The sequence below is a fragment of the Cygnus olor genome, chromosome 2 (assembly GCF_009769625.2).
Source record: "Cygnus olor isolate bCygOlo1 chromosome 2, bCygOlo1.pri.v2, whole genome shotgun sequence".
NCBI classification, from domain to species: domain Eukaryota; kingdom Metazoa; phylum Chordata; class Aves; order Anseriformes; family Anatidae; genus Cygnus; species Cygnus olor.
Window position 1 is genome coordinate 98,000,047 of NC_049170.1, and position 24,207 is coordinate 98,024,253.

At 40.5% G+C, this 24,207-nt stretch overlaps 1 protein-coding gene across 26 annotated transcripts in view; it reads left to right on the forward strand.

The window, feature by feature from the left end:
- Positions 1–24,207, forward strand: part of LOC121066118 (myelin basic protein) — a 115,576-nt gene that overhangs the window by 39,860 nt on the left and 51,509 nt on the right. For 24 of the 26 annotated variants that reach the window (XM_040549498.1, XM_040549504.1, XM_040549485.1 and 21 more), the window contains one exon: positions 15,167–15,257. In XM_040549498.1, the coding sequence (XP_040405432.1) occupies positions 15,167–15,257 (91 nt within the window). Of the gene's footprint in view, positions 1–10,282; positions 10,344–15,166; positions 15,258–24,207 lie in introns of those variants that run through there. The other 2 variants (XM_040549484.1, XM_040549508.1) reach the window with 1 other exon arrangement.

A 24,207-nucleotide genomic window follows, 5' to 3' on the forward strand; every position in this document is an offset into this window, starting at 1 on the left:
GCTACCCTTAAAGCTGTTCGGTCATCTGCTTTTAACAAAAATATATAAAGAGCTAAGCATTTGAAATACAATTTATTAAGTATGGCTCTCACTTTACCAATGTGTTACTGCCTTTCACTTTTCATGCAGGTGTTTCTATTGAGAACAGAATGTACCCTATCTTTAACAGTCTCTTATAGCCCAGTAATGTACCGCACTTTGGGATACATGGTAAAACAAAACAAAATGGTGGAGATGAGTTGCTCACTCATGTAAAGTCCTCTTTCTTTCAAGACAAATGCATATAAAGGGGAGAGAAGAGGCATAAAGCATATGTTCTAGTTGGGTGATGATCCTTGCTTGCTTGAAATCTTCCTGCTAGAAAGATAGGTGCTGGTTACAACTTCACAAAAGATCTGAAAATTAGGCACTAAATTAAAAACAAGCAAACAAAAAAAAAGTGGAAGTTGAGGGGGAGAAGAACAAGTTCTCCTGCCTGAAGGATGAGTAGAGATGCTGCAAAAGTAATACTTAGGTAGAGCACAACAAGCAAAATAGGAAACTTGCATTTTTAACATATAGCTCTTGAATTTCAGCATGGCGCAGGTATGTCTGTGTTCCCATCTCCCCCCACTGTGATACTTTTGTTCTCCTGAAGGTACAGAGAGTTTTTATTGGAACCTCATTAGTTCCTCATTATCAGCATCTGATAAACTGAATCATCTTTTTAAATGCCAGTTTCTATTTGCTTTTTGGCTCACTAAGTGAAAAAGTGGCTGCTCATAGGTGTGGCCATGTTAGTGGTATTACCATTTCTCCTGTCTATACGTGAGCAAGAGCCTTTTATTGTTGTCACTTCTGGGATTTCTTTACACTGGGATTTCTTTACACTGGTAGTACAGAAGGTGGACTTTTATTTTTACATTCAATTGGAAATTTCCGTTGCCTAGTCTTTCACAAGGTTTGGTGTCTCGTTTGACTTTACATTTGGAAAATTAAAGTTACAACTGTTTTAAAAAAAAAAAAAACAAACACTGCCCCTGTGAGCTGTTTACTTAAAAGGTGGTAGTGGGGGGGGCATTTAAAAAAGAAATCCAAACCAAAATTAAAACAAATGTGCTTATGAAGAATAGGGTTGTGCATAGTACAGATGGTGTATTTCTTATTTGGTGATTAGATTCTGTTCACACTTTTCAAAAGGTATGATAACAGCCTTATGAAACATTTATATTATGGAACATGTATCTTACCATATTGGACGTCTGAAGGCACTTTTGAAAAATGCTTTTTGATCTTAGGGTGTTTTTGGTGTGCTTAAACGGAAGCAATCATATATGCAGGCAAACCTCCCCGATTTCCACGTGAGTAATAGTGTGTATTTGCTGATGAATCAGGTGTCACCTGGGACTGAAGAAGCACTAAGTGAGAGATTTGGGTGAGTCATTTCCTCAGGCTCTCAAGGTTTGTCTTACCACTGGCTCATTGTGGTACGTAGAAATAAGTTGACTCAAGGTGACTGTTTCTGAGAGTTAGGAATGTACTGAATTCTTGATCTGTAGGAAAAAATGCAACATTTTACCTGTACTCATTGCATAACAAATCACAAAGTCATGGTAGAAACTATCCACATAACTTTACTGAAGTTTGGATAAACACAAGTAAGATTGCATATGTGAGTAATTCACATCTGCATGTGACAGTCTGGGCTACATTAGGGTGTAGGTGGGCTGCAGAGGAAGGCTCCAATATCTGAAGGTGATGGTGGAACTGATACAACAAATTGCTTAGCAGCCTGGTAGCCAGATCACACTGAGTTCAAGCTCTGACTGATACTCTGTATGATGTCTGGAAGCCCCACTGAGATCAGGTGTTCTGATCAGGTTTAAAATATGAACTCATTAAAGTGTATTTATCTCACAACTGCATAAACATTCCTGTACTCTTGCTGCTGAATGAAACTGCATCCTAATGTCTTGTAGCTTGCTTCTTGCTTTAAGGGACCCCTATAAACCAACTGTGTGGCAAGGAATGAAATTGGCCTGTGCCATTCATTAACCTTTGCTCCTCTCTTTTCTTTTTCTTGCTATTGCTAGACCAGGGTCAGTGTGATTTGAATGCCAGTTTAAACGTTTACACGCTGATTGAACAGTTGCCTGAAAATAAACAATTAAAATGTCATCTCTCTGGGCACCTTTGGCTATACAATCATTTCTGTTTTTTTACGAAGTACATTTTGCCTCTAGGACTTTGTTATTCAATTCTGAGATGTGAAAGTTCAGTTACTGGACATGCAGTTTAGTGTTTCAGCTTGTTAGCTTTGTACACATACTACAATGACCCATTTGTCTTCCAGTCATATTGGTGCGATTGTAACTCTGCACAGTATTTCTTGTGAGAGTGCCTCTGTGTCAGTATAAAGCACGGAGGAAAGCATTGTTCACTCATTCTGCTTTTAGAAAATAAAATCACAGAATTGCAAGCAAAATCAGGGGAAGAGGTAACTGTTTTTACATGAATCACTGACATAATGCCATTTACACAGTGGTGGTTGACAAATTTTGCTGTGACCTTCGTGAAAAAACACGTAGGCTTTAATGGTGAGTTCAGTAGAGCCTCTTGCGTAGAGTCCCAAGAGTTACGACTCTCACTGTTGGCTGCATCATGAAATTGCTTGTTTCTGAACAAGGCATCAAAGAAGAAAATATCAACTTCTGTGTAATGTCACCCTTCCCACCTCCTCCGAGCTCTTGCCAAAAGAGAGATCTGTGATGGCCCTCTCCGACTGCTTGCTGAAGGCTTTGAGAGAACCTATGGGATGACTGAAGAGCCAGCTCCCTAGCTTTCCTCTCTGAAGATAATAATAATGGACCATGATCTTGTGCATATAAACATTGGCAAAGGGAAACAATCATCTCAGTAAGGGTCTGCCCTTCTGTTCCAGCAAAACTGAACGTTTCTCCTCGTGTTGGGGTCATCTTGTGTAGCTTTTCCTTCTTGCTGAGGTGGATTGCTTTGGGTTAATTTTTCTGAGATTCTCCCGGGTTGTGTTGTAGTGTTTTAGTGCTAATTAGGTGTATCGTTTTGTTATTTATTGTAATTTTTATGACAGTCTTTCAGGTTCTGTTTAGACAGCTTCTGGAAAATGACTGACAGCTAGAATATTTCAGAAATCTGTTAAACCTTTCTTCAGAGCATGCATTTTGTGGTTAAAAAAGTAACTAGGGAACATGGGGAAGGGATCATTGTTTTGCTGCTTTTAACATGCCTTAGGCAAAACCGTAAATTGATTGTAATCAGCTTTCTGAAATTGTTTTCTTAATGTCATATTCAGAAAAGTAGGAGTGTGTACACTTCAGTATACCTAGTTCTTTGGCTCTAGGATGATTTTCCCTAAACATGAAAAATCTAGATATTTTTCTGTGTTCTGGTAAGGAGTTATATTTAAATTTCATTGACAACTATGGTTTAACAGTTGGCTAACACTTGAGAGACTTGCAATGGCCTGCTGAGAAGGTCTGCCAGATTTGGGCCCATAGTGGGACTGCAGGTGACTGGATCCTTCGGACAGTGGTGTGGCCTTCTCAAAAGGGAGTTATTGTCAAAATTTAGCATTTTTTCTTTTTCTTTTTTCTTTTACTTCCTGCTAATTGCCTCGTATGACAACTGATGTTTCTAAGAATTGATGGACAAAGTCTCTCTCTTAACATGATGTATTTTGTATTTTTAAACACTTTAGTGCTAGAGGAATGTGATTGACCCTGTATTTACAGGATTTCTTTGAAGGAGGGGAAACCTATGCCACAAAAGAATAAAGGATGTTTTACAGGAACCATTATTGATGAAAAATTTTTGTTCTTTTTCACCATCTTTTTGTTGTTACTGTGCTTTTTTGTTTGATTGTTTTAACCGAGTTGTAGCTTTCCAATTTAATGAGAAAGGAGAAGAGAACAGAGAAACCAGACCGCCTGCACGAAACCATTTCCCTGCTCGTGTTGTTTGGCCTTGCCTGATCGCTGTTCAGTGCTGATGATTTAAGCTACAGTTCTGGAGGTCTTTTACAAAGCCATATACTCTCGAAGTGAATAGAGTGGGTGCCTGTTTGTATTAGTTTCCTTAAGTGGGAGTTGAAAGGCATCATAGCAGTATTTGTTACCATTACGCAGGCTATTTTGTGCCTTTATCAGCTTCCTTCAACTACAAAGCCTTGCTGCCATGCCAGCTGTATTTCACAACTCTTATCTGAGAAAAGCAAAACCAAAAAACTATTTACATTTGGAAAATCGTGTTTTGATTGTTTGGTGAATATAACCCCATACATCTTGACATTTGAAAATACTGTCTTTTAAGTGCTGTTTGTGCATTTATTTGCAGTACTCTCAGGACCTGAGCTCGTTCCAGGAGCACTGTGTAACAATACTCAGATTCTTTCAACATCTTGAATTTAATATCGAGCTATTTACATCAAATAGCTTGTGCCATTCAGTTATTTAGCCCAACCTTTTGTGTTTTGTCTGGATAGGCAGGAATGCATGAAGGCCTTGTGATCGGTGGCTTGTTCATGGCAGCTTCTCTCCTGGCCCAAGGGAGGACACATGGCTGGGCAGTGAGGGGGCTACACCCCAACGAGGAGCTGAAACATCATTTTTTCTGGGTTAAAATATCTTGCCAGTTGAAAAGACAAAACTTTATTTTTCTCGATGTGCTCTCCCTCATGATGATAAATACAAATAAAAATAAATAAATAAAATAACCTAACATCTTGTAATAAGACTTAAGAACCTAGTCTAGTGGGAGGTGTCCCTGCTATTTTTTTAGGTAAATATATTGTCATATCAGGCAACTTGGATATAAAATTTCTAGCTTTGACCTAGAAATAAATATGAAGAGTAGAGACAGCCAAGTGATCCAAAGCAGTGAAAATAGTCTTCCCTCAAAATCACTATATTAGAAAAATTCCCTTCTAATATTAACTGCTGGGTGTTACAACTAATTCTTTTAATTCTTGGCAAGCAAGAGTAAAGCCTACTTTTTAAATGATGAAAATGTCTTGGTATGTTTCAGGGAATTGAAGGAATGTAATTTTGAATCTAAAATGCTTTTATGTAGCAGTTTCTGAGTCTTCTTTCCTCATGAGCTAGGACTTGGGAAATGAAAATTAAATTAAATTCAAGAAGTTGATAGTCCATTATTGGTGTTTGGTGGAAATTGTTTCCAGGCATGGTTTCTACTCATGATTTAAACTCAGAAGGGGTTTGGATTAGTCTAATGTATCTTTGCAGGTAGAACACTGAAAAAGTTGTTTAAATGTCTACCCTTTTTAGTGTTTTTTTTTTTGTGTGTGTGTGTGTTTTCTATTTGTACCTTCTTAATACAGAGCAAGCACTAAAAAGACACTCATGTTATTCGGTAAAGCCCATCCTTAACTGTGTATAGAAATGACTTCTAAGTGTATGTTGTCATCTTCATTTTGCACCCTGAAGGACTGCTACTTGTCTGTGATCGAAGCAAGAATAAAATTCCCAAAGTGAAATTCTAGCCTGCCTGAAGTCTGTTTTGGTGCTGGGGAACTGAGCAGAGCTCAGCTGTCGTCAGGAGCTGTTGCTTTCTATGTGTGCCTAGCTGACACAGTTATGCTTCAGCTCACAGCCTGCCTGAAATCTGCTTTGGTACTTCAGGTCCATATAAAATATTTTCCTTCCAGGTAATGGGAGAAAGCAAAAAAAATTTGATTCAGCTACACATTTTCAGCCCCTTTGCTGTTCCAGAGGAGCACACAGGTGAAATCCTTGTGGTGCTGCTTTGAGGTGGCCTTGTAGCACTGCAGGATGCGGTGCGGTATTCCTGTGTCGTGCTTCACTGCCACCTGCTTCGCCTCACGTCTCACTTCCTGCGGCTAAGAGGGGCAAATCAGCAGCCCTACTGCCACAGCCAGTCCTGTACATAGACCCCTATGGAGGACTCAAGGCTGAGGATCTCAAAGAGTCTGGGCAATGGCAAATGTTTTGCTTTTTATTCATTACCAATTGCCAAACTCAAACCCGTGATACAAGTTCAGAGTACAAGGTTGAAAGGGAAGTTTTGCCTGAAAAACAAGATATTCTTAATCCTCTGTCCCTGACTAGTGAATTTAGTTTGCATTTTTTTTAATGTTTGTAGTTTTGGTCATTTTTCTCTGTTTCTTGTTCTTTCACTAGTTGCTAGTTTTTGCATCTCTGTGCCTTTAGCTTGGGTGTATTCAGATGCTTAGGTGACTTGTTTTCTTCTGGTTTATCAGATATCCCTATTCATTCTTTTTAGATCTTATCAAAATGCTAGCATGTATGAGCGGTTTCACTAGCAGAAGGAAACAGGATTGATTTTGTGTACTTTTCTTTATTATTGCCCTTCAGAAGGACGTCAGTGGTGGTGGCACTGGAAAATTACCCATCCAGTGGGGTTCAATGCTGCCCTTGTTCGATGTATTTGGGAAAGAGATTGCAGGCTGCACCATCAACATAGCATTTTGGACTTAAACCATGCCTTTTTTAGGGAAAAAAGGAGTGAAATATTTGTACTTCCTCAACGTGGGGCTAAAATGAATGTTCAAAGGAGAGTGAATTGGCAAACGCTCAGTCCAGATGGGATAAAGATGGTGAGTGGACTGGGAAAGCATGGGTATTGATGGCTATTGCTCTTCAGACTACTCTGGAAATCTTCTTGAGCACCTTTGGTGACAGAGATTAGCTATTTGCTTGAAGTTGAAGTGCCTGTTGTTTCTGCCTTGGCTGATCAAGTGCTGTTATGGCTCCTCTTTGGTCCATCAGGGCAGGAGCTGCATCCGTCCGCGTGTTTTCCACTTCAGGAAAAGCGCCTTGGATCGGAGCGGGGAGCATCTGTGCTTTAATAGCGTTACGTTCAGGTCAAGTGCTCTGGAGGTTATCGAAACCCAGCGTATTTCCAAGCGCACTTTTAGGTCCTTGTATTGATCTTGATGCTTTGGTATTGCGTGTGCCACTGCGCCTTTTGTACAGCTGGGGGGTTGTCGCCCCGCTGGGGCTGATCGGGGTGGGATCGGCAGAGGAAACAGCGATTCACTTCTCTGTCTGTGCTTGTCTGCAGCGGGCGTGAGTCACAGTCAGGCTTCCTGTGCATGGTTTCAGCCCTGGTGTTGCACAGAGTAAAAGACACGTGACAGGATTCTTGCTTCAAATTGAAAATATTGACCTGGAGCATGTTCGTCTGCCTTGTCTTAACTTGTTTTTGTGATTTCTGTGCTGTTTTGGGAGCATTGCCGATACTGCCCGCATCTCGGGGACCTGCAGAATAGTAAGAGGTCGCACACATAAGTTTTTCCTCACAGGATACATGGGTTTGGGTGTTTTCTTTTTTCAGTTCACAGAATTGTTGTGAAAACCTTAATCTTTATATGGGACTATTTTTGTTTTAGTTTGTTTCCCAAATAAACTCTGTCATTTAACACCTTTCTCCCAGATGCAATTAGCTTGTGCCGGTGGGGCGGGCACAGTAATGTAATCACTTATTTTTATTTTCTCTCTATTGCATGCCTGAACCTCCATCCTAGCACCAGGGAATACCTTATGGACTAGTAAAGGCCATAACCCAATTGGTAAAAACTTGTTCCTGAGCAAAAACAGTTTTAAAATGTCTTTCATAAATGGAAGCAAACAGCAAAATAGTGCGGAACTGGTAATGGGGAACGTAGCAATATTTTTAGATGGAATTCGGTACTACTTATTGCAACCCTTAGTATCTTAGGGTTTTTAAATAGACTCGGTGCATTTCTTCAATGACTTGGACAATGTGTTTGAGGCATCTCAGTCCTTTTTCAAGTCTGTCTTGAGGGTTAGTGATGGGATCCTTTTGTTTGAAACTTCTTTTGAAATTCTCCATTTGGTGACAAGAGCAGCCCCAGCACTGCTGAAGCTGAGTGCCAAAAAACTCTCCTTGGAAGACTCTCCCTCTTTCTCTCTCTTCCCCTCACCTTTCTCTGTCACTTTTTCATTCTGCTGCCTCATATCTTGAATAAGATTTTGACAAACACAGAGGTATGTAAGAATAACTACTCCATATAGAAGTTGTTGAATAGAGGATATTTTACGTATTGCGTTTCCAAAGCAGGATATAAAGAACCTGTAGAAATGAAAATTGTACTGGGAGTATCAGGTCTACCAGAAAACTGGAGATAATGGCTGAGTTGCGGTTTGAGGGAGTACTTTGTTTATTTGAAAATTATTGGGAAAATTATGAAACATTTTCATGTCTGGTGGGGAATGAAGAAGGAGCTGATATCAGAGCTCCCTGGAGTATTGTTGAGAACTTGAAGCTGTGGAGCTAGCACAAACCCAACTTCAGTCTGGCATAACCGTGTCGTGTGTAGTGGCAGTAGCCTCGCTCAAGGGGGTAGGAATTAACCACCGTGGCACTGTTAAGATTCACCGTTCAGGTTCTGTGTAACAAACAGGATGTTTCCTAATATGTATGTCAGTTTCCATGTTAATGGCAGGTGTGATGAAGGATCTCCACAGTCAAGAGGAATTAATGGCGGACTTCAGGAAGATGCTTGAATACATTCGTTAATCCAGGTAGAGGAGATCTCGGGCCAGGCAGCGTGCCTTGAGTTCCTGCTGTCCACAGGGTTGTCCGCAGGGTCTGCTTGGTTGTGCTAAGCAGCACCTGTAATGTTCCTCCCAATGAACAGGAGCTAAAAACTTTGAGACTAATGGAGGTCTTTGAGGAGGCAATAAGGAACTTTTCTCAGACTCATTCTAATGAGACTTGCCTGATAGCACTATTGTTAGCACTTAGTCTAGTGATGCAGAACACGAGGTGATAGTGGCAAAGAAAATTACCCCTGTTAAGAGTGACTGAGGTAATTCTTGCCCATTTCAGCTGTGTTTGTTATTTAGAGAAATATTCATGCATTTCAGACTTACTGATATGTGCATCTCTATCATGTTACGGTCACATTGTGAAGCAGCACATATCTATCATTTACAAATTTACTTTTTTTTCTTCCCCAGGAACTCTGTGGAAGGTCAGTTAGCTCTGTTGAGAAGAGGCAAAGTATATAATGTCCTGAAGATGTACAGTCACCTGAAGATCATATATCCATTATGTGATTATTCAATGAAAGGCAGACTTATGTTAGAGAAATTAGGTGAATATCACTGCAGAAGTGAAATATCAGGGATGGTTTGCTGAGTTCTTTAGCTGTGTCTGGAGTTGTATGATTTACTGCTATGGGTACAATTTGCATTATTAAGATTATTACTGCCTGCAGCGACTTATGCTTTATCTATTCTTCCAAAATGGAGGCTTATTGCCAGTCAAATCTGTTTTTGTCTGCTAGAAACTTTTGTCTGTCTTCTGAGGTGGTGTCTGTTGTTTATCTTAAATAATTTTGTAAATCTAATGTAGAGGAGGAATCAAATGTTTTATCATGCCCCGAGTTCTGCTGGGTCTTGGGGAGTTATGTGCAGGGAAAGTAACAGCTGTGGACAGATAGAAATGGAGAGATGGATATGCTGGAGAGAGATGGATATTCACAGCCTGTGGTGTTTTGCTGCAATTAGAGCTTCTGATGTCAGCGTGGCACTGAAAAATATAGGAAACTTAAGTATATTTTCCTTTCTGCCTTTGGGTTGGTGCTAAGCAGACCATCTGAGCACATAATAAGAGTACAGAATTTCTTGTACAAGGCAGGGGTGGATGTCAGCACAGACAACATAAAACTCTACTTTGGATAGGATTTCACAGATTTCTTTAATTCTCTTGGATAAAACACTAATTCCGCTTGAATGCTTGTTTGGTTTCTGATGAGAAGTTTTGATTTGTCTGTGTTTTTTCTTTGCAAAATGAAGTCCTCAAGTAACAGTTTTATGGTTAAAGGAAAAGAAACAAGCCGTTCCTAACTAGTATGCAAAATGGCAAGGGAGCTTAAAAAGTTGGCTTGAGTACTCAAGAGTACAACTTTTCACTTCCGAGACTTATGTTTTCTTGAGGAAATGAGCTGCTTTGGTAAATGCAATATGCTTAACAGTGTATTTTAACCTGGCCTGCTACTGTAGGGTCTGCAGAACACTCAGCTTTGTAACTCAGCATTTCTTAATATTTCCTATTTTGTTAAAGATCCTCTAAATAGGCACCGATAGCAGCAAAATACAAACCAGCCTTGCTTTTTGCACTAATGTGTGTGTACATAGCCAGAACATGATTTTCACATCAGTATTAGTTGTGGAAAATATTTTGATAGCTGCCAGTTATTTGTATATTTACATATAAAAAATTGTGAAATGTTTTTTAGCATGGAGGCTGCGGTGCTCACTCGAGACATGATGGGATGCATGAAATGTGATGGAAAGCAGGTAAACTGAGTCTCAAGGAACTGGTGATCTGCCACAATGAGAAACTGGGCCAAAAGTGTCTTATAGCAGATTATAACACAGGTTTCAGTTTTATTGAAGTTGAGTCAAGAGCAGCTGTTATATATACACAGTCGCATATATGCAGTTACAGTGTATACACACTTCTTATTTTGAAACTGCTTTGTAAAATGGTACAAGTATTTCTGGGCTGTGACAGCTTGCTGTGACCTGTTGTTAATATGAATTAGGTGCTAACTTGCTGCTTTAGATTTTCTTTTTTTTTATGGCATTTTGGACCAAGAGTGGCCTGATTCCCTAAAGAAATGCAGCTCCACTGTGCTTTGGTAATGAGCTTTGCAGTTTCTCTTCTGATGTTGGAGCACCTGCAGAGATGGGGTTGTCCTTCTCACTTCCCCGAAGTGCAGGTCAGAGGCCTTGCTTCAGGAAAGCATCTAAGCACACAGAGAGCGCATCTCATCTCAGGAGACTTTACTTGAATTCTGGTTTGAAGCAAATTTTTGTGGTGATGCTTTGGATAGAGAGAGAGAAGGAGTTACTGTGAACTTTATTTAAATATATAAACCTAAATTTGATGTAATCTATAGTTCTGGGGAACTGATCCTATAAAAATAAACTTATTTTGCCAGTTACTCCTGAAATTGCAGTGAGTGCTGAACCTGCAAGTCAGATCTAGATAGCATTACATTTGCTATGATAGGTACAAAGGGCCTTTATTTTACAACCCGCCACAAGCACTTTATAACTGTAGGTAATTAATCCATCCTGGCACAGCTCAGGCAGTGTAAAGGAATATGTTTTCACTTTCTGTTTATTGGCTGGAAGGATTGAGATACTCGTGAACTTTCAGGACACTGGAAGAAAGAATTAAATCAACCAGCTTATATCTTGCCTTTTAAAATCTGTTTTAGAATAGAAATTGTTTTTAGAGTATCTGGATCAGCAATTGCTCCTTTGTAGTTATTTTTCTTGTATCATGTTTGGTAGTAAAATATTAGCTATGCCAGTAACAAGATGTCATGTAAGTTTTTGGTGCAAATAATAAAGCAAAAGAAATCTTTTTAAAGTTAGCTCTTTTTTTTGTTGTTGTTGTTTTGTATAAGGAGCCATGCCAAAGAGACTTGCGTCCAGCCATGTACTGTCATGTTTCAGACTTACATTCTCAGGCAGCTTTCCTGTTGACATCTTGGAGCTGACATCTGTCAACGCCGACAACGTAGCTCATCCAGGGAGCAGGCAACGCAGCTGCTATGTAGTCTTCCCTGGTGATTTAACTCAACCCAAAATATCTCAGGGCTCTGTCTTTCTAGCTTTCCTGAGAATGCCAAAAACATGTTTTTAGAGTAATGGATGCGAACGTCTCCCTAGAAAGAACACGGTGTGACAACTCACTCCTAGGCACTGTCTTTGAGTACCAGCTGTTTTGTTGCTGCTGCTCTTGGTGTCTTGCAGCAAGTTGCAGACGCAACCATTTCCTAAGAGGAACAAGAGCACAGAGAATAGCAACCTGCCTCCTCCAGCTTTACAGTACACTAGATATGATGGAATACACCCAAAACTTGAGCTGACAAGCACTATCTTTGCACAACCTGGAGCAATAGCTCTGATGACAATTTCAGTTGTCCCCTTCATCTTGGAGAGCCCTGAACTTGGTTTGCTCATCTAATTGCATGAATTTTGTCTTTTCCATGATGGCACGGTGGTTGGGAGCTTTTTGCTTTTAGGCTCACTGCTGGAGCAGATGCCTTCTGCTTTTTTCAGAGTAGGAGGCTGGTCTCCATCTCTTACAAAAATGATGCAACTGAGTTGCTGTTTGCTATGGTGCAAGGAAAATAGGATGGAGAGCCCAACTTTAATATATAGGTTACTGAGCCAGTGGCCTCTACTGGTTCTGTAAGCCAGTACAGGCACCATGGGCCTTGGCACATGCCTCTTGGACAGCACCTGCACACTGCAACTAACACAGGATAGCCACGGGGACAGGGCTCATGCATTTGTGCTGATCACGAAGTCGCTTGTCTAAAGCAGTTGTCTCTCAGTGTACTCACTGCTGGTTTGTGACCATCTTCCTGAGGGACACTAGTTCTAGTTAACGCAAACTGAGGTGAACATCTGCTAAAACTGACTGTCTCCTCAGCTTTGAGATTCATAGTTGATGCATTTTCTAATTGGGAAGTTCAGTTTGGTACCTCAAAAGAGTGCAGAATCCTTTCTCTTCTGCAGGTCCTTTCCTCTGAAGCACAGTTTCTCCCCTTTCTTCTTGTTTCTGCTTTTCTTAACTCTTGTCTGCTGCTACTGTGACACCGTTAGGCTTCCTAAGTCTTGCTTTCTTCTTTTTTTCCAACAAAGCTTGCTGTCTGGCTTGGAAGTCTCTTGAGTTTTTGTGCCCTAAGTTCAACTGCTGTGTTGTTTAGGAAGGTTGACAGACTTAGTCAAACTCTTTTCTTTTATCTGCTGTGCAGTTATTAACAAGGGGAAATAAGAGACTGCTTACGGTTTGGAAGTGTGCTGCAATTCCGAGGGCAGAACTAGTATTTCTCATGGACTGTATAGCAGCACTTCCAAAATGTAAGGCAGAAATTATAAATTGTACAAAGGTGATTTCTTCAAAACATTATAAAAAGTCTTCTAAATGAATGCGTACTCGAATAGAGCAGTATCTGCTCTTTCAAAAACACAGGCATTCTACATTCCTCTTTTTCTTTCCCAATTCATAGTTAACTCTTTCCAATAATATTTAGTACCGCATCAGTCACTTGATATCCAGCACTCAAGAGTTGACCATGCATGCAGTTTACTGTCTGCATTTCTGCAAGCATGCGTATACATTTCTTTTGGGTACCAAAGTAAAATATTTTGAAAACGCAAGGGGGCTTCTTTTGTTGCAGTTTTAGTGGTGTGAGGTTTTTTGTTTGGTTTTAATAGCAATGTAACTATTTGAAACTCAGTGTTTGACAGGTTAAGGCTCTTCTAGCGCAGGCTTCAGTCTTTTCTAGATAGGGGATGAAAAGCTTTGAATCCCGGCAGTCTGCATTCTGAAGCTGTTGGCTTATCTTTGGAGCCAGTCTAGCACTGCATAGCTAATTGGCAATTTTTTTTCAGAAACAGGTAAGTGCTTGTGCTTCAGATGGTCAGTGCAGTGGTTAAAGACTCGAGGATGGCTGCTCCCAAGCAACTGTAGCTCTCTCTATCTCACTTACCTTTGCTTTGTAAGGAGAAATATTTGTGCACTGTCTTCTGATCCCTTGGCTCACTAAGTCAACATTGGAAGATGTCACTAGAAAGAAATAAAGTATGAGAAGGAAAGATGGAAACTCAGAAGCCTGTCATGGTTTTTAAAGATCTTGCTCTTATTCTACTCATTTTAGATGTCTTTTTTAGGCCTGCATCTTACGTCCTGTAGTGCTCTTTTAATGTGATTTAAATATAAACATTGGTAATTTGGGTAAAATAAGGGGGTGAATTGTGAACTGCTCTGTTACGTACTCCCTATTGCTAGTTGCTACTCAGTAAGTGTGAGATAGCAGTAAAGGTGACCTTATTGCTGAATGAGTGGAAAGCTCTTGTTACAGAACCTTCTTCTGTCACTGAGAAATTTATTAAAATAATCTCAAGTGGAAACTCAAAAGTCCAAGTCAGATGTTTGATAGGGAACTAAATTAGAAAAGTTCTAGGTAAACACTTTTGGTAAATTAATATTAGAAATGCCATTTCTTCTGTGTTGCTTCCCCCTCTCTTCCCCTCCCCTCACCCCCCCACCCCCCTCCCCCTCACCCCTCCCAACTTAAAATGGACTGGATTTGGTCTTATTTGATAACAACATTTTATTTTCTTTTTTCAAAGACTAGATCTTTGGTGATGGGTAAGCACGCTATAAACTTGAGCTCAGTGAGAATCTTGCCACTGACATTAGAATTTCACTTCAGTTCTCTCTCCAGTGAGTTTGGTGAATAAACAAGTAAAGCAAATTTCGTAGACAGACACCTAAGCAACATGTCAAAGATGCCCAGCTTTGTTTTGAATATGTGTAAATATCATCTACACGCACATACACAACCAAGTTATCCACTGTGCTCTAATGTTACTTTTGTTAGTGTCCCAGTCCCAGTTTCTTGTCTCTTTTTTTTCCATTGTGCACATGGGAAATAATTTTAAATCTCTTTCATTGTGGAAGAAAATACAGCATTAGAGAGGAGGAGGCAATGGCATATGAGAACATGTTACAGCCAGGCACATCAGTAATTTTACTAACATTACCACCATTAGTGCTATGGTATGACCTTAGAGTTTGCAGGAAAAGCTCATCCTATTTGGAAAAAGAACCTCTCTAAAAATTGTACAGACCTTTATTCAGCTATAAGGAAAAAAAAAAGAAAGTGTCAACTGGAAGGAGAAATATGTTGTAGGACATGTAGCCATGCTTATCTTTTGGGAGAGTTTGCTTAATGTTAAATTAAGTAGAGGTGCAAGGAAGACAGTGGTGAAAATGTTTCATAATGAAACAGCAGAGAAAATGCAACGATTTAGGCTTGAGAGCAAATGACTGGAAAGTAGAGGGGAAAAAAATAAAATACAATAAAAGAGGAAAAAACTCAACACAGACCAAAAAAAAAAGTCCGTGTTTTCTGAGAATGTTTTCCCTCAATGTTTTACAAAACATATATAAGAAATTCTAAAGACACCAAAACCCTCACTGTTAATGCTTCTGTTTTCACTTAAGAATTCTTGCATAATTAAGAATTTTGAAGAATGTTTCTGGTTGATGACTTTACAAGACCTAATCTGAAGAATTTTTTTTGTTACAGAATGCTGAAACCAAGGTGGAAGAGGCAGCTAAAGAGAGTCCAAAAGCAGCAAGACTAACACAGCAGTCTTCAGAGGACAATGAAGTATTTGGTGAGTTATTCAGACAATTGGAAAATGTTACCTGATCTGTTTGTTTTTGTGTGTTTTTTGTTGGTGTGGCTTTGTTTTGTTTTGTGGTGTGTTTTTTTTTTCCTCTCTCCAAAAAACAGAAGAGATAACTCCTTTAAAATCCATGTCATCTACCTGAGTATGGGCAGTACAACTCCACAGAGACGTGGAAAGGTGGAGAAAAGGGTGAAGAAATAAAGAAAGAGTGATCAAAGGACTGAAATGTATCACCTCTGAAGAAAAATTTGTAGTTAGTTACTATAGGGGAGAAAGAGTGAATGCAAGTCTTCAACAAAGTTAAAGATGTATGCGGTGAGAGGGAAAATGAACTTTTCTCTGTCCCTGATGGATAGAACAAGCAGTCATTTCTTTAAATTGCAGAAAGACTCAATTAAATGTTGGCTAGGGGAATCCTAAAACAAATACTGAAACATTGGCATGCGTCATCTAGAAAGTGTGGAGATTCATCATTGCTGGCCTTTACAAACAGGTTAGACAAGTAACTGTGTAAATTGATATAAGAGAGTTCATTTTGTGGCAGAAGGATAGACTGACTGTCTGATGACACATGAGGATGCTTGGAGGCCTAGATTTTAGATGAGTTCCTCTTGCTGTGATTTTTTTTTTCACGGGTTGTGCTGATAGCTTTCATATCGAATAACAAGACTATTTTTGGCCTCTTCTTCTGAATTAAGACTGGGAGAAATAGCAGGAAACCTTCGTTTTTCCAACTTTATATAGATTTTATGGTAGTGGAAATCCACAAAAAAAAAAAAAAGTAGTCAAAAGTTAACACAGGAAACGCTGAAGATGTGTCAGTTAATGTAATATTTAGCTCCATTACATTTTGGAGTGGAAATTCTACATCTGCAAAAGTCATGTGGATTTTATTAAGGCTGACTAGCTTAAAATTTTGGATGATTCAGCTATTTATGTATACAGTAAGGAATTATTTTTGTTCTTTCTAGGTACAAAAGGAGTGGAGGGTGTATAACTAAATTTTTCTTGCTATATGTGGAAACAATGCACGTCCATTTAAACTGGTTTGGGCTAAAATCATCTTTCCTCTATGAGCTAATGTAGTGTGATTAGCACATGAGCCTGAATTCCTGGCATAAATTCTTCCAACACTGATCATACAATGCCAGTGGCTGAAGAATCCACAAGTGGACTTAAGTGGACATAAGAACTAGGTTTCAACTTTATTAACTTAGTGGCGAGGCTCTTACCTCATTTCCTCTACATCTGCTCCACCAGTTATTTGCAGCAGATCCAGCGCTACTGGTTACAGCGCCCCACGGCACTGTATAATGCCCGCCTCAAACTGTGCCCTTTCTCGGTTCAGATCTCTCTAGTGCTCCTCCGGTGAGACGGATGGAGACAGCAAAGCAGGGAGACTTCAGTCTACTTCTTTCTACTAGTGAAATCTCGGGCTTTTAAACAATGCCTCTGAGGCTCTGAGACCTCTTCTTTAGTCTGATCACTAGCTCCAAATAGTAGTGAACTAAACCAGCAGTTAGTTGTTCAAACCTGTGGCACTTATCACATATGGGGACTGTGAAATTTAAAAAAAAAAAAAAAAAAAAAGAAAAAAAAAAAGAGAAAAGAAAAAAGGGGGGCTTAGGGAATTAAAAACATGAAGTTCACTATTGGTATGTTTAAATTTATTGTCCAGTGATCACTGTGCAGTACAGAGTAATAACCTCACTACAAATTCGTTTGCTAATTTTAGAAGGTCAACATGCAGTGTCCTACGTGTTCTTTAAAGCTAATGATTTACTAACAAATTGTGAAATATTTCCATGTTCTAAATCTGTGAACTGAATGGCTTATCTAAGATAAGCCAGTGATCAACTTTTGCTAAGTTGGCAATACAAGAAGGAAAATTTCTTTCCAGCTCTAAAAACGGTCAGCATCTTGTATCAATCCTTTTACCATTTACAAATGAAGTCTGGCTGGTTTGCTTTCTAAAATTAGATGAAAACTGGCCGGAAAGAACTGGCAAGTATGGTGCAAATAGAGTCTATAATCTTGTTCTTGTTGACCCTTTTGCAGTGAAGAAATCAAAGGCTGAAGGTGCAAAGGCAGTCACTTTAGTGTGAGACTCCCTGAGAGTCAGGGAGGACGTTTTTTGCAGGTACAAGTTTTATGTCTCCGAGAATGGCACTGCTGTACGTAACTGCCTTTCCCTGCCCTTTCTGGGCAATTTGTTAAGAGATTCATATCCAGTGTATAGAAGATAAATGAAAAGCTTCAGACAGCTCTCCATAGGTGAGGAATTTGTTGTCCTGTGATTTAAATGGTTAGATTACAGGCCCTGCTCACTTACTCTCCCCGTCTTGATCTATTTCAAGCCATCCTTCATTTCTTTCTTCTTTCTTTCTCCCTCGTGATGCTAATTATAATGAGTGTCAAGTATGCACCAGGAGTTGCTTAATTTATAGCTTCAGCTTTGACTAGAAACCCTCTTCCGAGGAATTTTAAATAGCCTCCAGCCTCTTTGGGAGGCTGCAGCGCAGCCTTCCTTTTTCACATATATCACCGTCTTCTGTGCTTTCTTTTGCGCAAAAGATCACTTTCCCTAGCTTTATCTGGACAATGCCACCCCCTACAGAAAGGTTAGCACAAGGAAGCGAAGGATTCAATTCCAGCCTGAAACAGCCACCGAGCTCCCTTCGCAGAGGGGGGTCTCGCACCTCGACTCGTGTTGTATTACTGTGCACGAGCGCTCAGCGGGCACCCACAGGAGTCCGGACCCCTGAAATCACTGTGGCTGTCCCTCTGCACTGAGCCACCCGGTGGCAGCAACTGCCAGTCCCCAGCAGCCCCCGGAGCGCCCGGACTGCCTGAGCAAAGCAGGCAGAAATCTCTTTATCTCCCCCTCTCCAAGGTTAGTATTATCTTGGGCCAGGTGACAAGGTGATTTATCAGGGAAAGGGGACCCTCTGTATTGTCGACAGCGTGGAATATGTGCAAGTGCTAGAGGCTGTTATACACTGAGGATATCTGAGGGAGCTGTACTGCTTGAATATGTCAGTGTTTCTTTTGGAAATACTTGCTTCTAGAGAAAGTGTGGTTTCTGCTGTCCTTACCAGCTGGGTGTGGTTTTGGATGCAAACACAGTATCACTGATTAAAAGTGTTGTGGTGATAAAGAACGAAGTGTGGATCTCTCTTTCAAGTGTGCTAGACCCAATAGTGCTCTCTGTAAATACAAGTAAAGATTGATCCACTACTGTGGAGGGGCCCCTGGTGAGTGAACATGAATGTCTGTTTTCTTCTTCATGAGTTGCATTCGGGAACTATCATTTCGGAGGATGTTTTTGTTTGTTTTGGGTTTTGTCTTTAGTTGTCCTTTACTACAAAATTTTTATGCTGCCATACGGCTGAAATGCCCTCAGCAGCAACGGAGCCCCATTGTTTCAGATCCTTTATACATAAAAAAAAAAAAAGGGAAAAAAAGTCAGATTTGTACTGTTTTGGAGAGCTAATTCTCAACAGCGATGAACTTTTAATGCAAAAAGATAGAGTGGAGAGATGGAGCATAAGGATAAGAGAAAGGGAATCTAGTCTGTATGATAATGGTATGTGTAACTATCAAATTCTGAATTAACAAGAGTTAGTTTTGTTTGGCCTTTGAAAGGATTTCCTTGTGACACCCAACAGAGTTCTGTTGTCTGTTCTACGCTGAATATGCATCTGTGATCTAGAACTGTGCTGTCCTGCTACAAACTTCTGCTGAACTTGCACGTAGTCAACGTGGTCTCTGTTGCAACCAGTATGTACTCGGAAAGGATCATGAATGACTCAGTACAGGAGAGAGATAAAATATTGCTGGGTAGAGTACTGCGTGTTTAAAGAAATGGATCAGGAGGTGACTGCTGGTTTTGCTTCCAAAGATAACCATAAACTATCTCTGGATAATTCAGAAGTTTATTAGATCCATTGCGACTCTACATCTGTGGGGCAAAAGCAGGGGGCCAAACTGTCATCCTGACTAGGGGGTTTGTACCTTCTTTTGGCGCAATCTCTTAATTCATTAACTTGGACAAATGCAGGTTTGTACAGAAAAGTTCTTGCTACTGGGCTAAACAAGCATAAAATTAGACGTAAGGAAAAATTCTCTCAGGGGGAACTGTGATACGTTGACAGCATGTTCTCTTTGATAGCACACTTCAGCTTTTCATTGCTAACTTTTCAAGATACAGTAAGTCACGATATCCTCAAACAGGAAAGTTTCATTTCTACTGAGGTCAGTTCTAAAATGGTACCTGGGGAAGGGGCCATGGTTCCCTGTGGCTTAGTGCTTTCCAGTCATCCCTGCTGGATCTTGCAGCATGGAGTTGCACTGTGCTTTTCTTTGGTGGTTTGTTTGGTGTTTTTTGTTTGTTTTTAAAGAGGCAAAATTAACTTCTTTTTTTCCTGAAAATATCAGAACTGTGGAGCTCTCTTCCCCCTTTTACTTGAGCAGGAGGTAGGCTCTATTCTGCGTACGGCCAGGTGGCACTGAACGAAGCACCGTCTGTCGTTCTGCCAGCTTCAGCTGCAGTGCCGGTAGATCCTGAGGTAGGTTTTGTGTGCAGAGCTCAGGGATGTAGCTCGATACTGTGCATTCAGAACAATCCCACAGCGACCCCGACTAACCGTGATTCATTGCTTATGCTGACACCCGCTGCTCTGTCCTACACGTTATACTCCTGTGGATATTTGTCTAACCCTGCACAGGTGGGAGAACTTCTGTCTCCATGAGATTGCCATTTGTTTTGACAGGCGTAGGCATTGTCACTATTGCTTTTTGAGTTCTTTTTTGCTTTTCAATCCCCTATTTAAAAAAGGAAGGGGCAAAATGCTAAAGAAGGAGCTGGAAAGACTTTAGCATCTCCTGGCTGCATGATCCCTTTCTCGGGAGGTGATGTGGTAGTGTCAGGAACTTGCTAAAAGCTGGGTGTTACTGTCGTTCAGTGACCTTCTTACTAGGAAGCTTCTCTTGTTGTAAACACGGTTGATTGTGGGACACAGGCTGTGACTTTAATGCAAAATAATGGCAAGCTGATTTCCAGCCACAGAGGGACATTTGTGGATAGCTTTAAACGGTATCATACAGCTGTAGCTGGTCCTCATAGTAGATTGCTTGGGGTTGGTTGTGATGCTCAAATTTTGGTGCCTTGACTTGTCCAGCTGTATTTGCAGAAGTACTGGCTCGTCAAGGAGGTAATGCCGGGCCTGCCCCCTCCTCAACCCTTATTTCATTCACCAGCCCACTTTGCTTTACCTGTCCAACTCTAATCTCTGTATCAATTTTATACCAAAGAATAGGGGAGCTCAGATGAAAAATAACATGAATATGAGTTTAAATTTTAACTTTCGAAGTTTTTCAAGAGAAACAGTGGCCTTAAGTTGTGCTATGGGAGGTTTAGTTTGGCTATTAGGAAGAACTCCTTTACTGAAAGGATTGTGAAGTATTGGAACAGGCTGCCCAGGGAAGTAGTTGAGTCACCATCCCATCCCCGGAGGTCTTCCAAAAACATGTAGATGTAGAGCTTAGCGACATGGTTTAACAGTGGGCTTGGCAGTGGTGGGTTACAGGCTGGACAAGATGACCTTAGGGGTCTTTTCCAACCTAAATGATTCTATGACCCTATGAAAAAAGAAAATCAGTCCGGTGAGACAGCAGATTGTCCTAAAATAGATGTTATAACCATGGTGCAGTTATTCCCTCTGGCATGAGAGGGAAATTGCGGAATTTAGTAGTTTTCTGTAATTCTGTAGTTTTTCATTATAAAGTAGAAAATCATTCTGTTGTTCAAGCTGTCCGCACTGTCCTCATTGTCTTTTTCCTTTTCTCAGTTTCTTGCAAGACTTGACCTGCCAGAGACCACTGGTTTATCAAAATGACACCAGAAAGACTGGAATAATTTTCTGAGCTGGAAAGGATAGATTTGCATTTCAACAAAAAATTGTTTTGCATTTTTTGTGTAGTGATTGCATCTCAGAAGTAGGAAATAAATACTGCTCGTACCTTTCCTTTTGGTGCATTTTTGTGCCCACCTAAAGCTTTTTTTCAGGGAAAGGGTTGAAATTTTGTTCTTTTAAGATCTTCGCTTTTTGCAAATTGTGTGTAGGAAACCTTGCCCTGTTTCCTATGCACTAGAGAAATGTTGTGGTGAAAAGAGAGACAGGATTTCAGAGACAGCAGTTGGCTGATCTTTTTTGTTGTTGCTGTTTTCAAGTTTGAAGCTTTTATAAAGTACAGATATTTGCATTTTCATATGAATTCTGTAGTTTGGTTATGGCTTATTAGGTGACTACCCATTTTTATGGATTTTCTTTTTATAATAATAGCATTCAAGCTTTTTTTTTTTTTTTTGGCAGCCATTTGATACTTTAAACAGTAATGGTAGCTCTTGGGCATCTAACTAGTTAATATGCCAGTAAATTAATGTAGTGCTTCACGGTAACATCTAAACTCATGAAATTGCTTTGAACATGGCACTGATGTTTGCCACAAAATTAGTGCACAACCATTTTAACAAGTCTGATCCTGTATGTTTTTTTGTTTTTTTTTTTTCCTCATCTGCACCACGCACAAGCCACAGGCATCAAAGAGGCGTAGGGTTTTTCTCTTTTTCCTGGGGACTGGGTTTGTTACTAGATTCATTAGCAAGGGCAGAGACCTGAGCCAGTGGTGCCTGCTGTACTTTCAGCAGTGCTGGCCTGGCAGGGTGCTCTCACTGTAATTTGTCAGCACAATAACAGTTCAATAATTGAGTTATTCATGAATTTAATGCCTGCTATACAGTGTACAGGATCTGCTGAATTTTTTTCCCTTGTTTATTCAGAGTGAGTCAGTATTGTTATCCACAGCACACATTGTGTCTGAATGTAAAAGTTAGGATGGCTGAGGGTGGCCTAATGTCACGTGCTGCTGTGTGGCGATTATGAGGCCTTTTGCTAATTAGCTAACCATGAAAACAGGTTACTCCTTTCCCAGTGTATTTTGTCATCTTTGTCCAGTTAGCAGCCTGCAGCCCAGGGCAGTGGTCTGTTTGCACAGAAGAAACAGACTGCTTAGTGTTCTCCATCACTGGTCCTTACGTACCAACCAGTTTGGTTAAGGCAGGATTTTATCTGAAAATGAACTAAAAGTGCTTCTGAAAGATCATTATTTTGAGGTAGGTAGCTGACATAATGCTGTTGTCCCATTTCCAGTGTTGTTTTTGTTTGTTTGTTTGTTTTTGAGGCTGAATAAATGCTCAGTTCTGGTTTGAGTGAAGAAAGCAGAATACTCCTCTGCGGGTCAACCACTCTTCTGTCCTTTTAGCTGAAACAGATGTTGTCATTAAAGTTTAATTATGATGTGACTCACTTTTGATGTAATGCTTAGGAGAAAACCAGAGTGATGATTTTTTTTGTACAATTTATTATGAGAATACGTGCCCGGAAACGTCAACTGAGACTGGTAATCCTTTTGTGTCTTCAGAAAAGTATTAAAGCCACCTACTTTGACTTCCTGCATAATAAGAATTAAGGAATTTCATGGGGTAATTCCTGGATCAAATCCAAAATATCTGCTTTAAGCCAAAGTCATGTCATATTGCAAGAATTGTGTGAATACAATGGATTCTCCTCAGGCTTCCAGTTGCCAGTTATCCTGGTTGAAGGTAGGCACGTTGCTGAGGGTGCGTGCCAGGGACTGTATCCCAACGTAACCTCTGGCTGCAGGGCTGGGCTCCTCTGGGCTGCCTGTAGCACACATCACGGGAGGGATCCTGAACCACTTTTTATCCTGGCTAGATGCAGAAGACAGAAGTCAGTGGGAAAAGGGGGTATGGAGGCAAATATTTCTTGCCCTCATGACCACAGTAGGTCAGTATCAAGTCTGTGCTTCCCATCCAGTGTGCTATCAATAGGGTGAAATTTCAGTTCCTTGTGATTTCTTGTCAGGATTAGATAGGGCTGAGTTCTGGCTTGGAGCTCTTAGTGGTTCCTTCCACTCACACCTCCATTTAAGCTTCAGTCACTGGCAGTATTGCAATTAGCTCTATTTACTTTGACTAAAATATGGAGATAGCAAGTTGAGCTTATAAACCAAAAAATCCATCAACCCGACCTTCCAGTTACTGAAAGGGGGCGGTGGTCTGGAGTATGGAAAGTTGTGGACTTTCTTTTAGGCTCAAGTTGTTGCCCAAAGAGCATGGAAAGGAGGTGAGAAGGGTGTAGTAGCTGCCTCCTCTCTGACAGCAGCTGTTTCTTCATGAAAGTACCAGCAGATGTGTAATGGGTGTACATCTGAAAGCATTACAGGGAAAGCTGAGCAGCAGAAAGCCCTCTGTGAAAGGATTGTGACACTGGAGAACGACATCAAATTGTAAACACCCCTTGCAAGTCATTTTGGTGCTCAAGTGACACTGACAAAATATTCTTACTTCTACGCTGAGTCAATCTAAATGGTGCTTCGGTGTAATGTATGACATTTGTAATGGTGTCCACAGGACTGAAAATGAATCAAATGGTGGTGTGAAAGCTGGAGAGTGAAAGCAAGAAGGAATGCAGAGTGTTTGTATGAGTACAAGAAAATGCCGTGGGACTTGGCACCTGTTGGCTTCCCCTTGGCACTCCCATCTCTGTACCACAGAGCTCTGAGACTCCAGGACTCCACTACCGTGTCAGGCAGCAAATCCAGTCCGTACTCAAAGCTATAGTTCAAGCAAGCTGTCTATGGTGTGGCTTAACATCCTAAAACACACACCTTGGCAGCACTTGCAGCCTAGTTCAGCTCTGTGGGCACGACAAGTACCCCTTTAAGCGCTGACAAGGAGCCCCACAGCAGAAATTCACATCTGAGGTATCTATTTTTGATGGGGAAAATAGAATTGAAAAGGACTAGTATTTATGTGTGTGCACACACTGGTACTTGTACAGAAACATCCTGG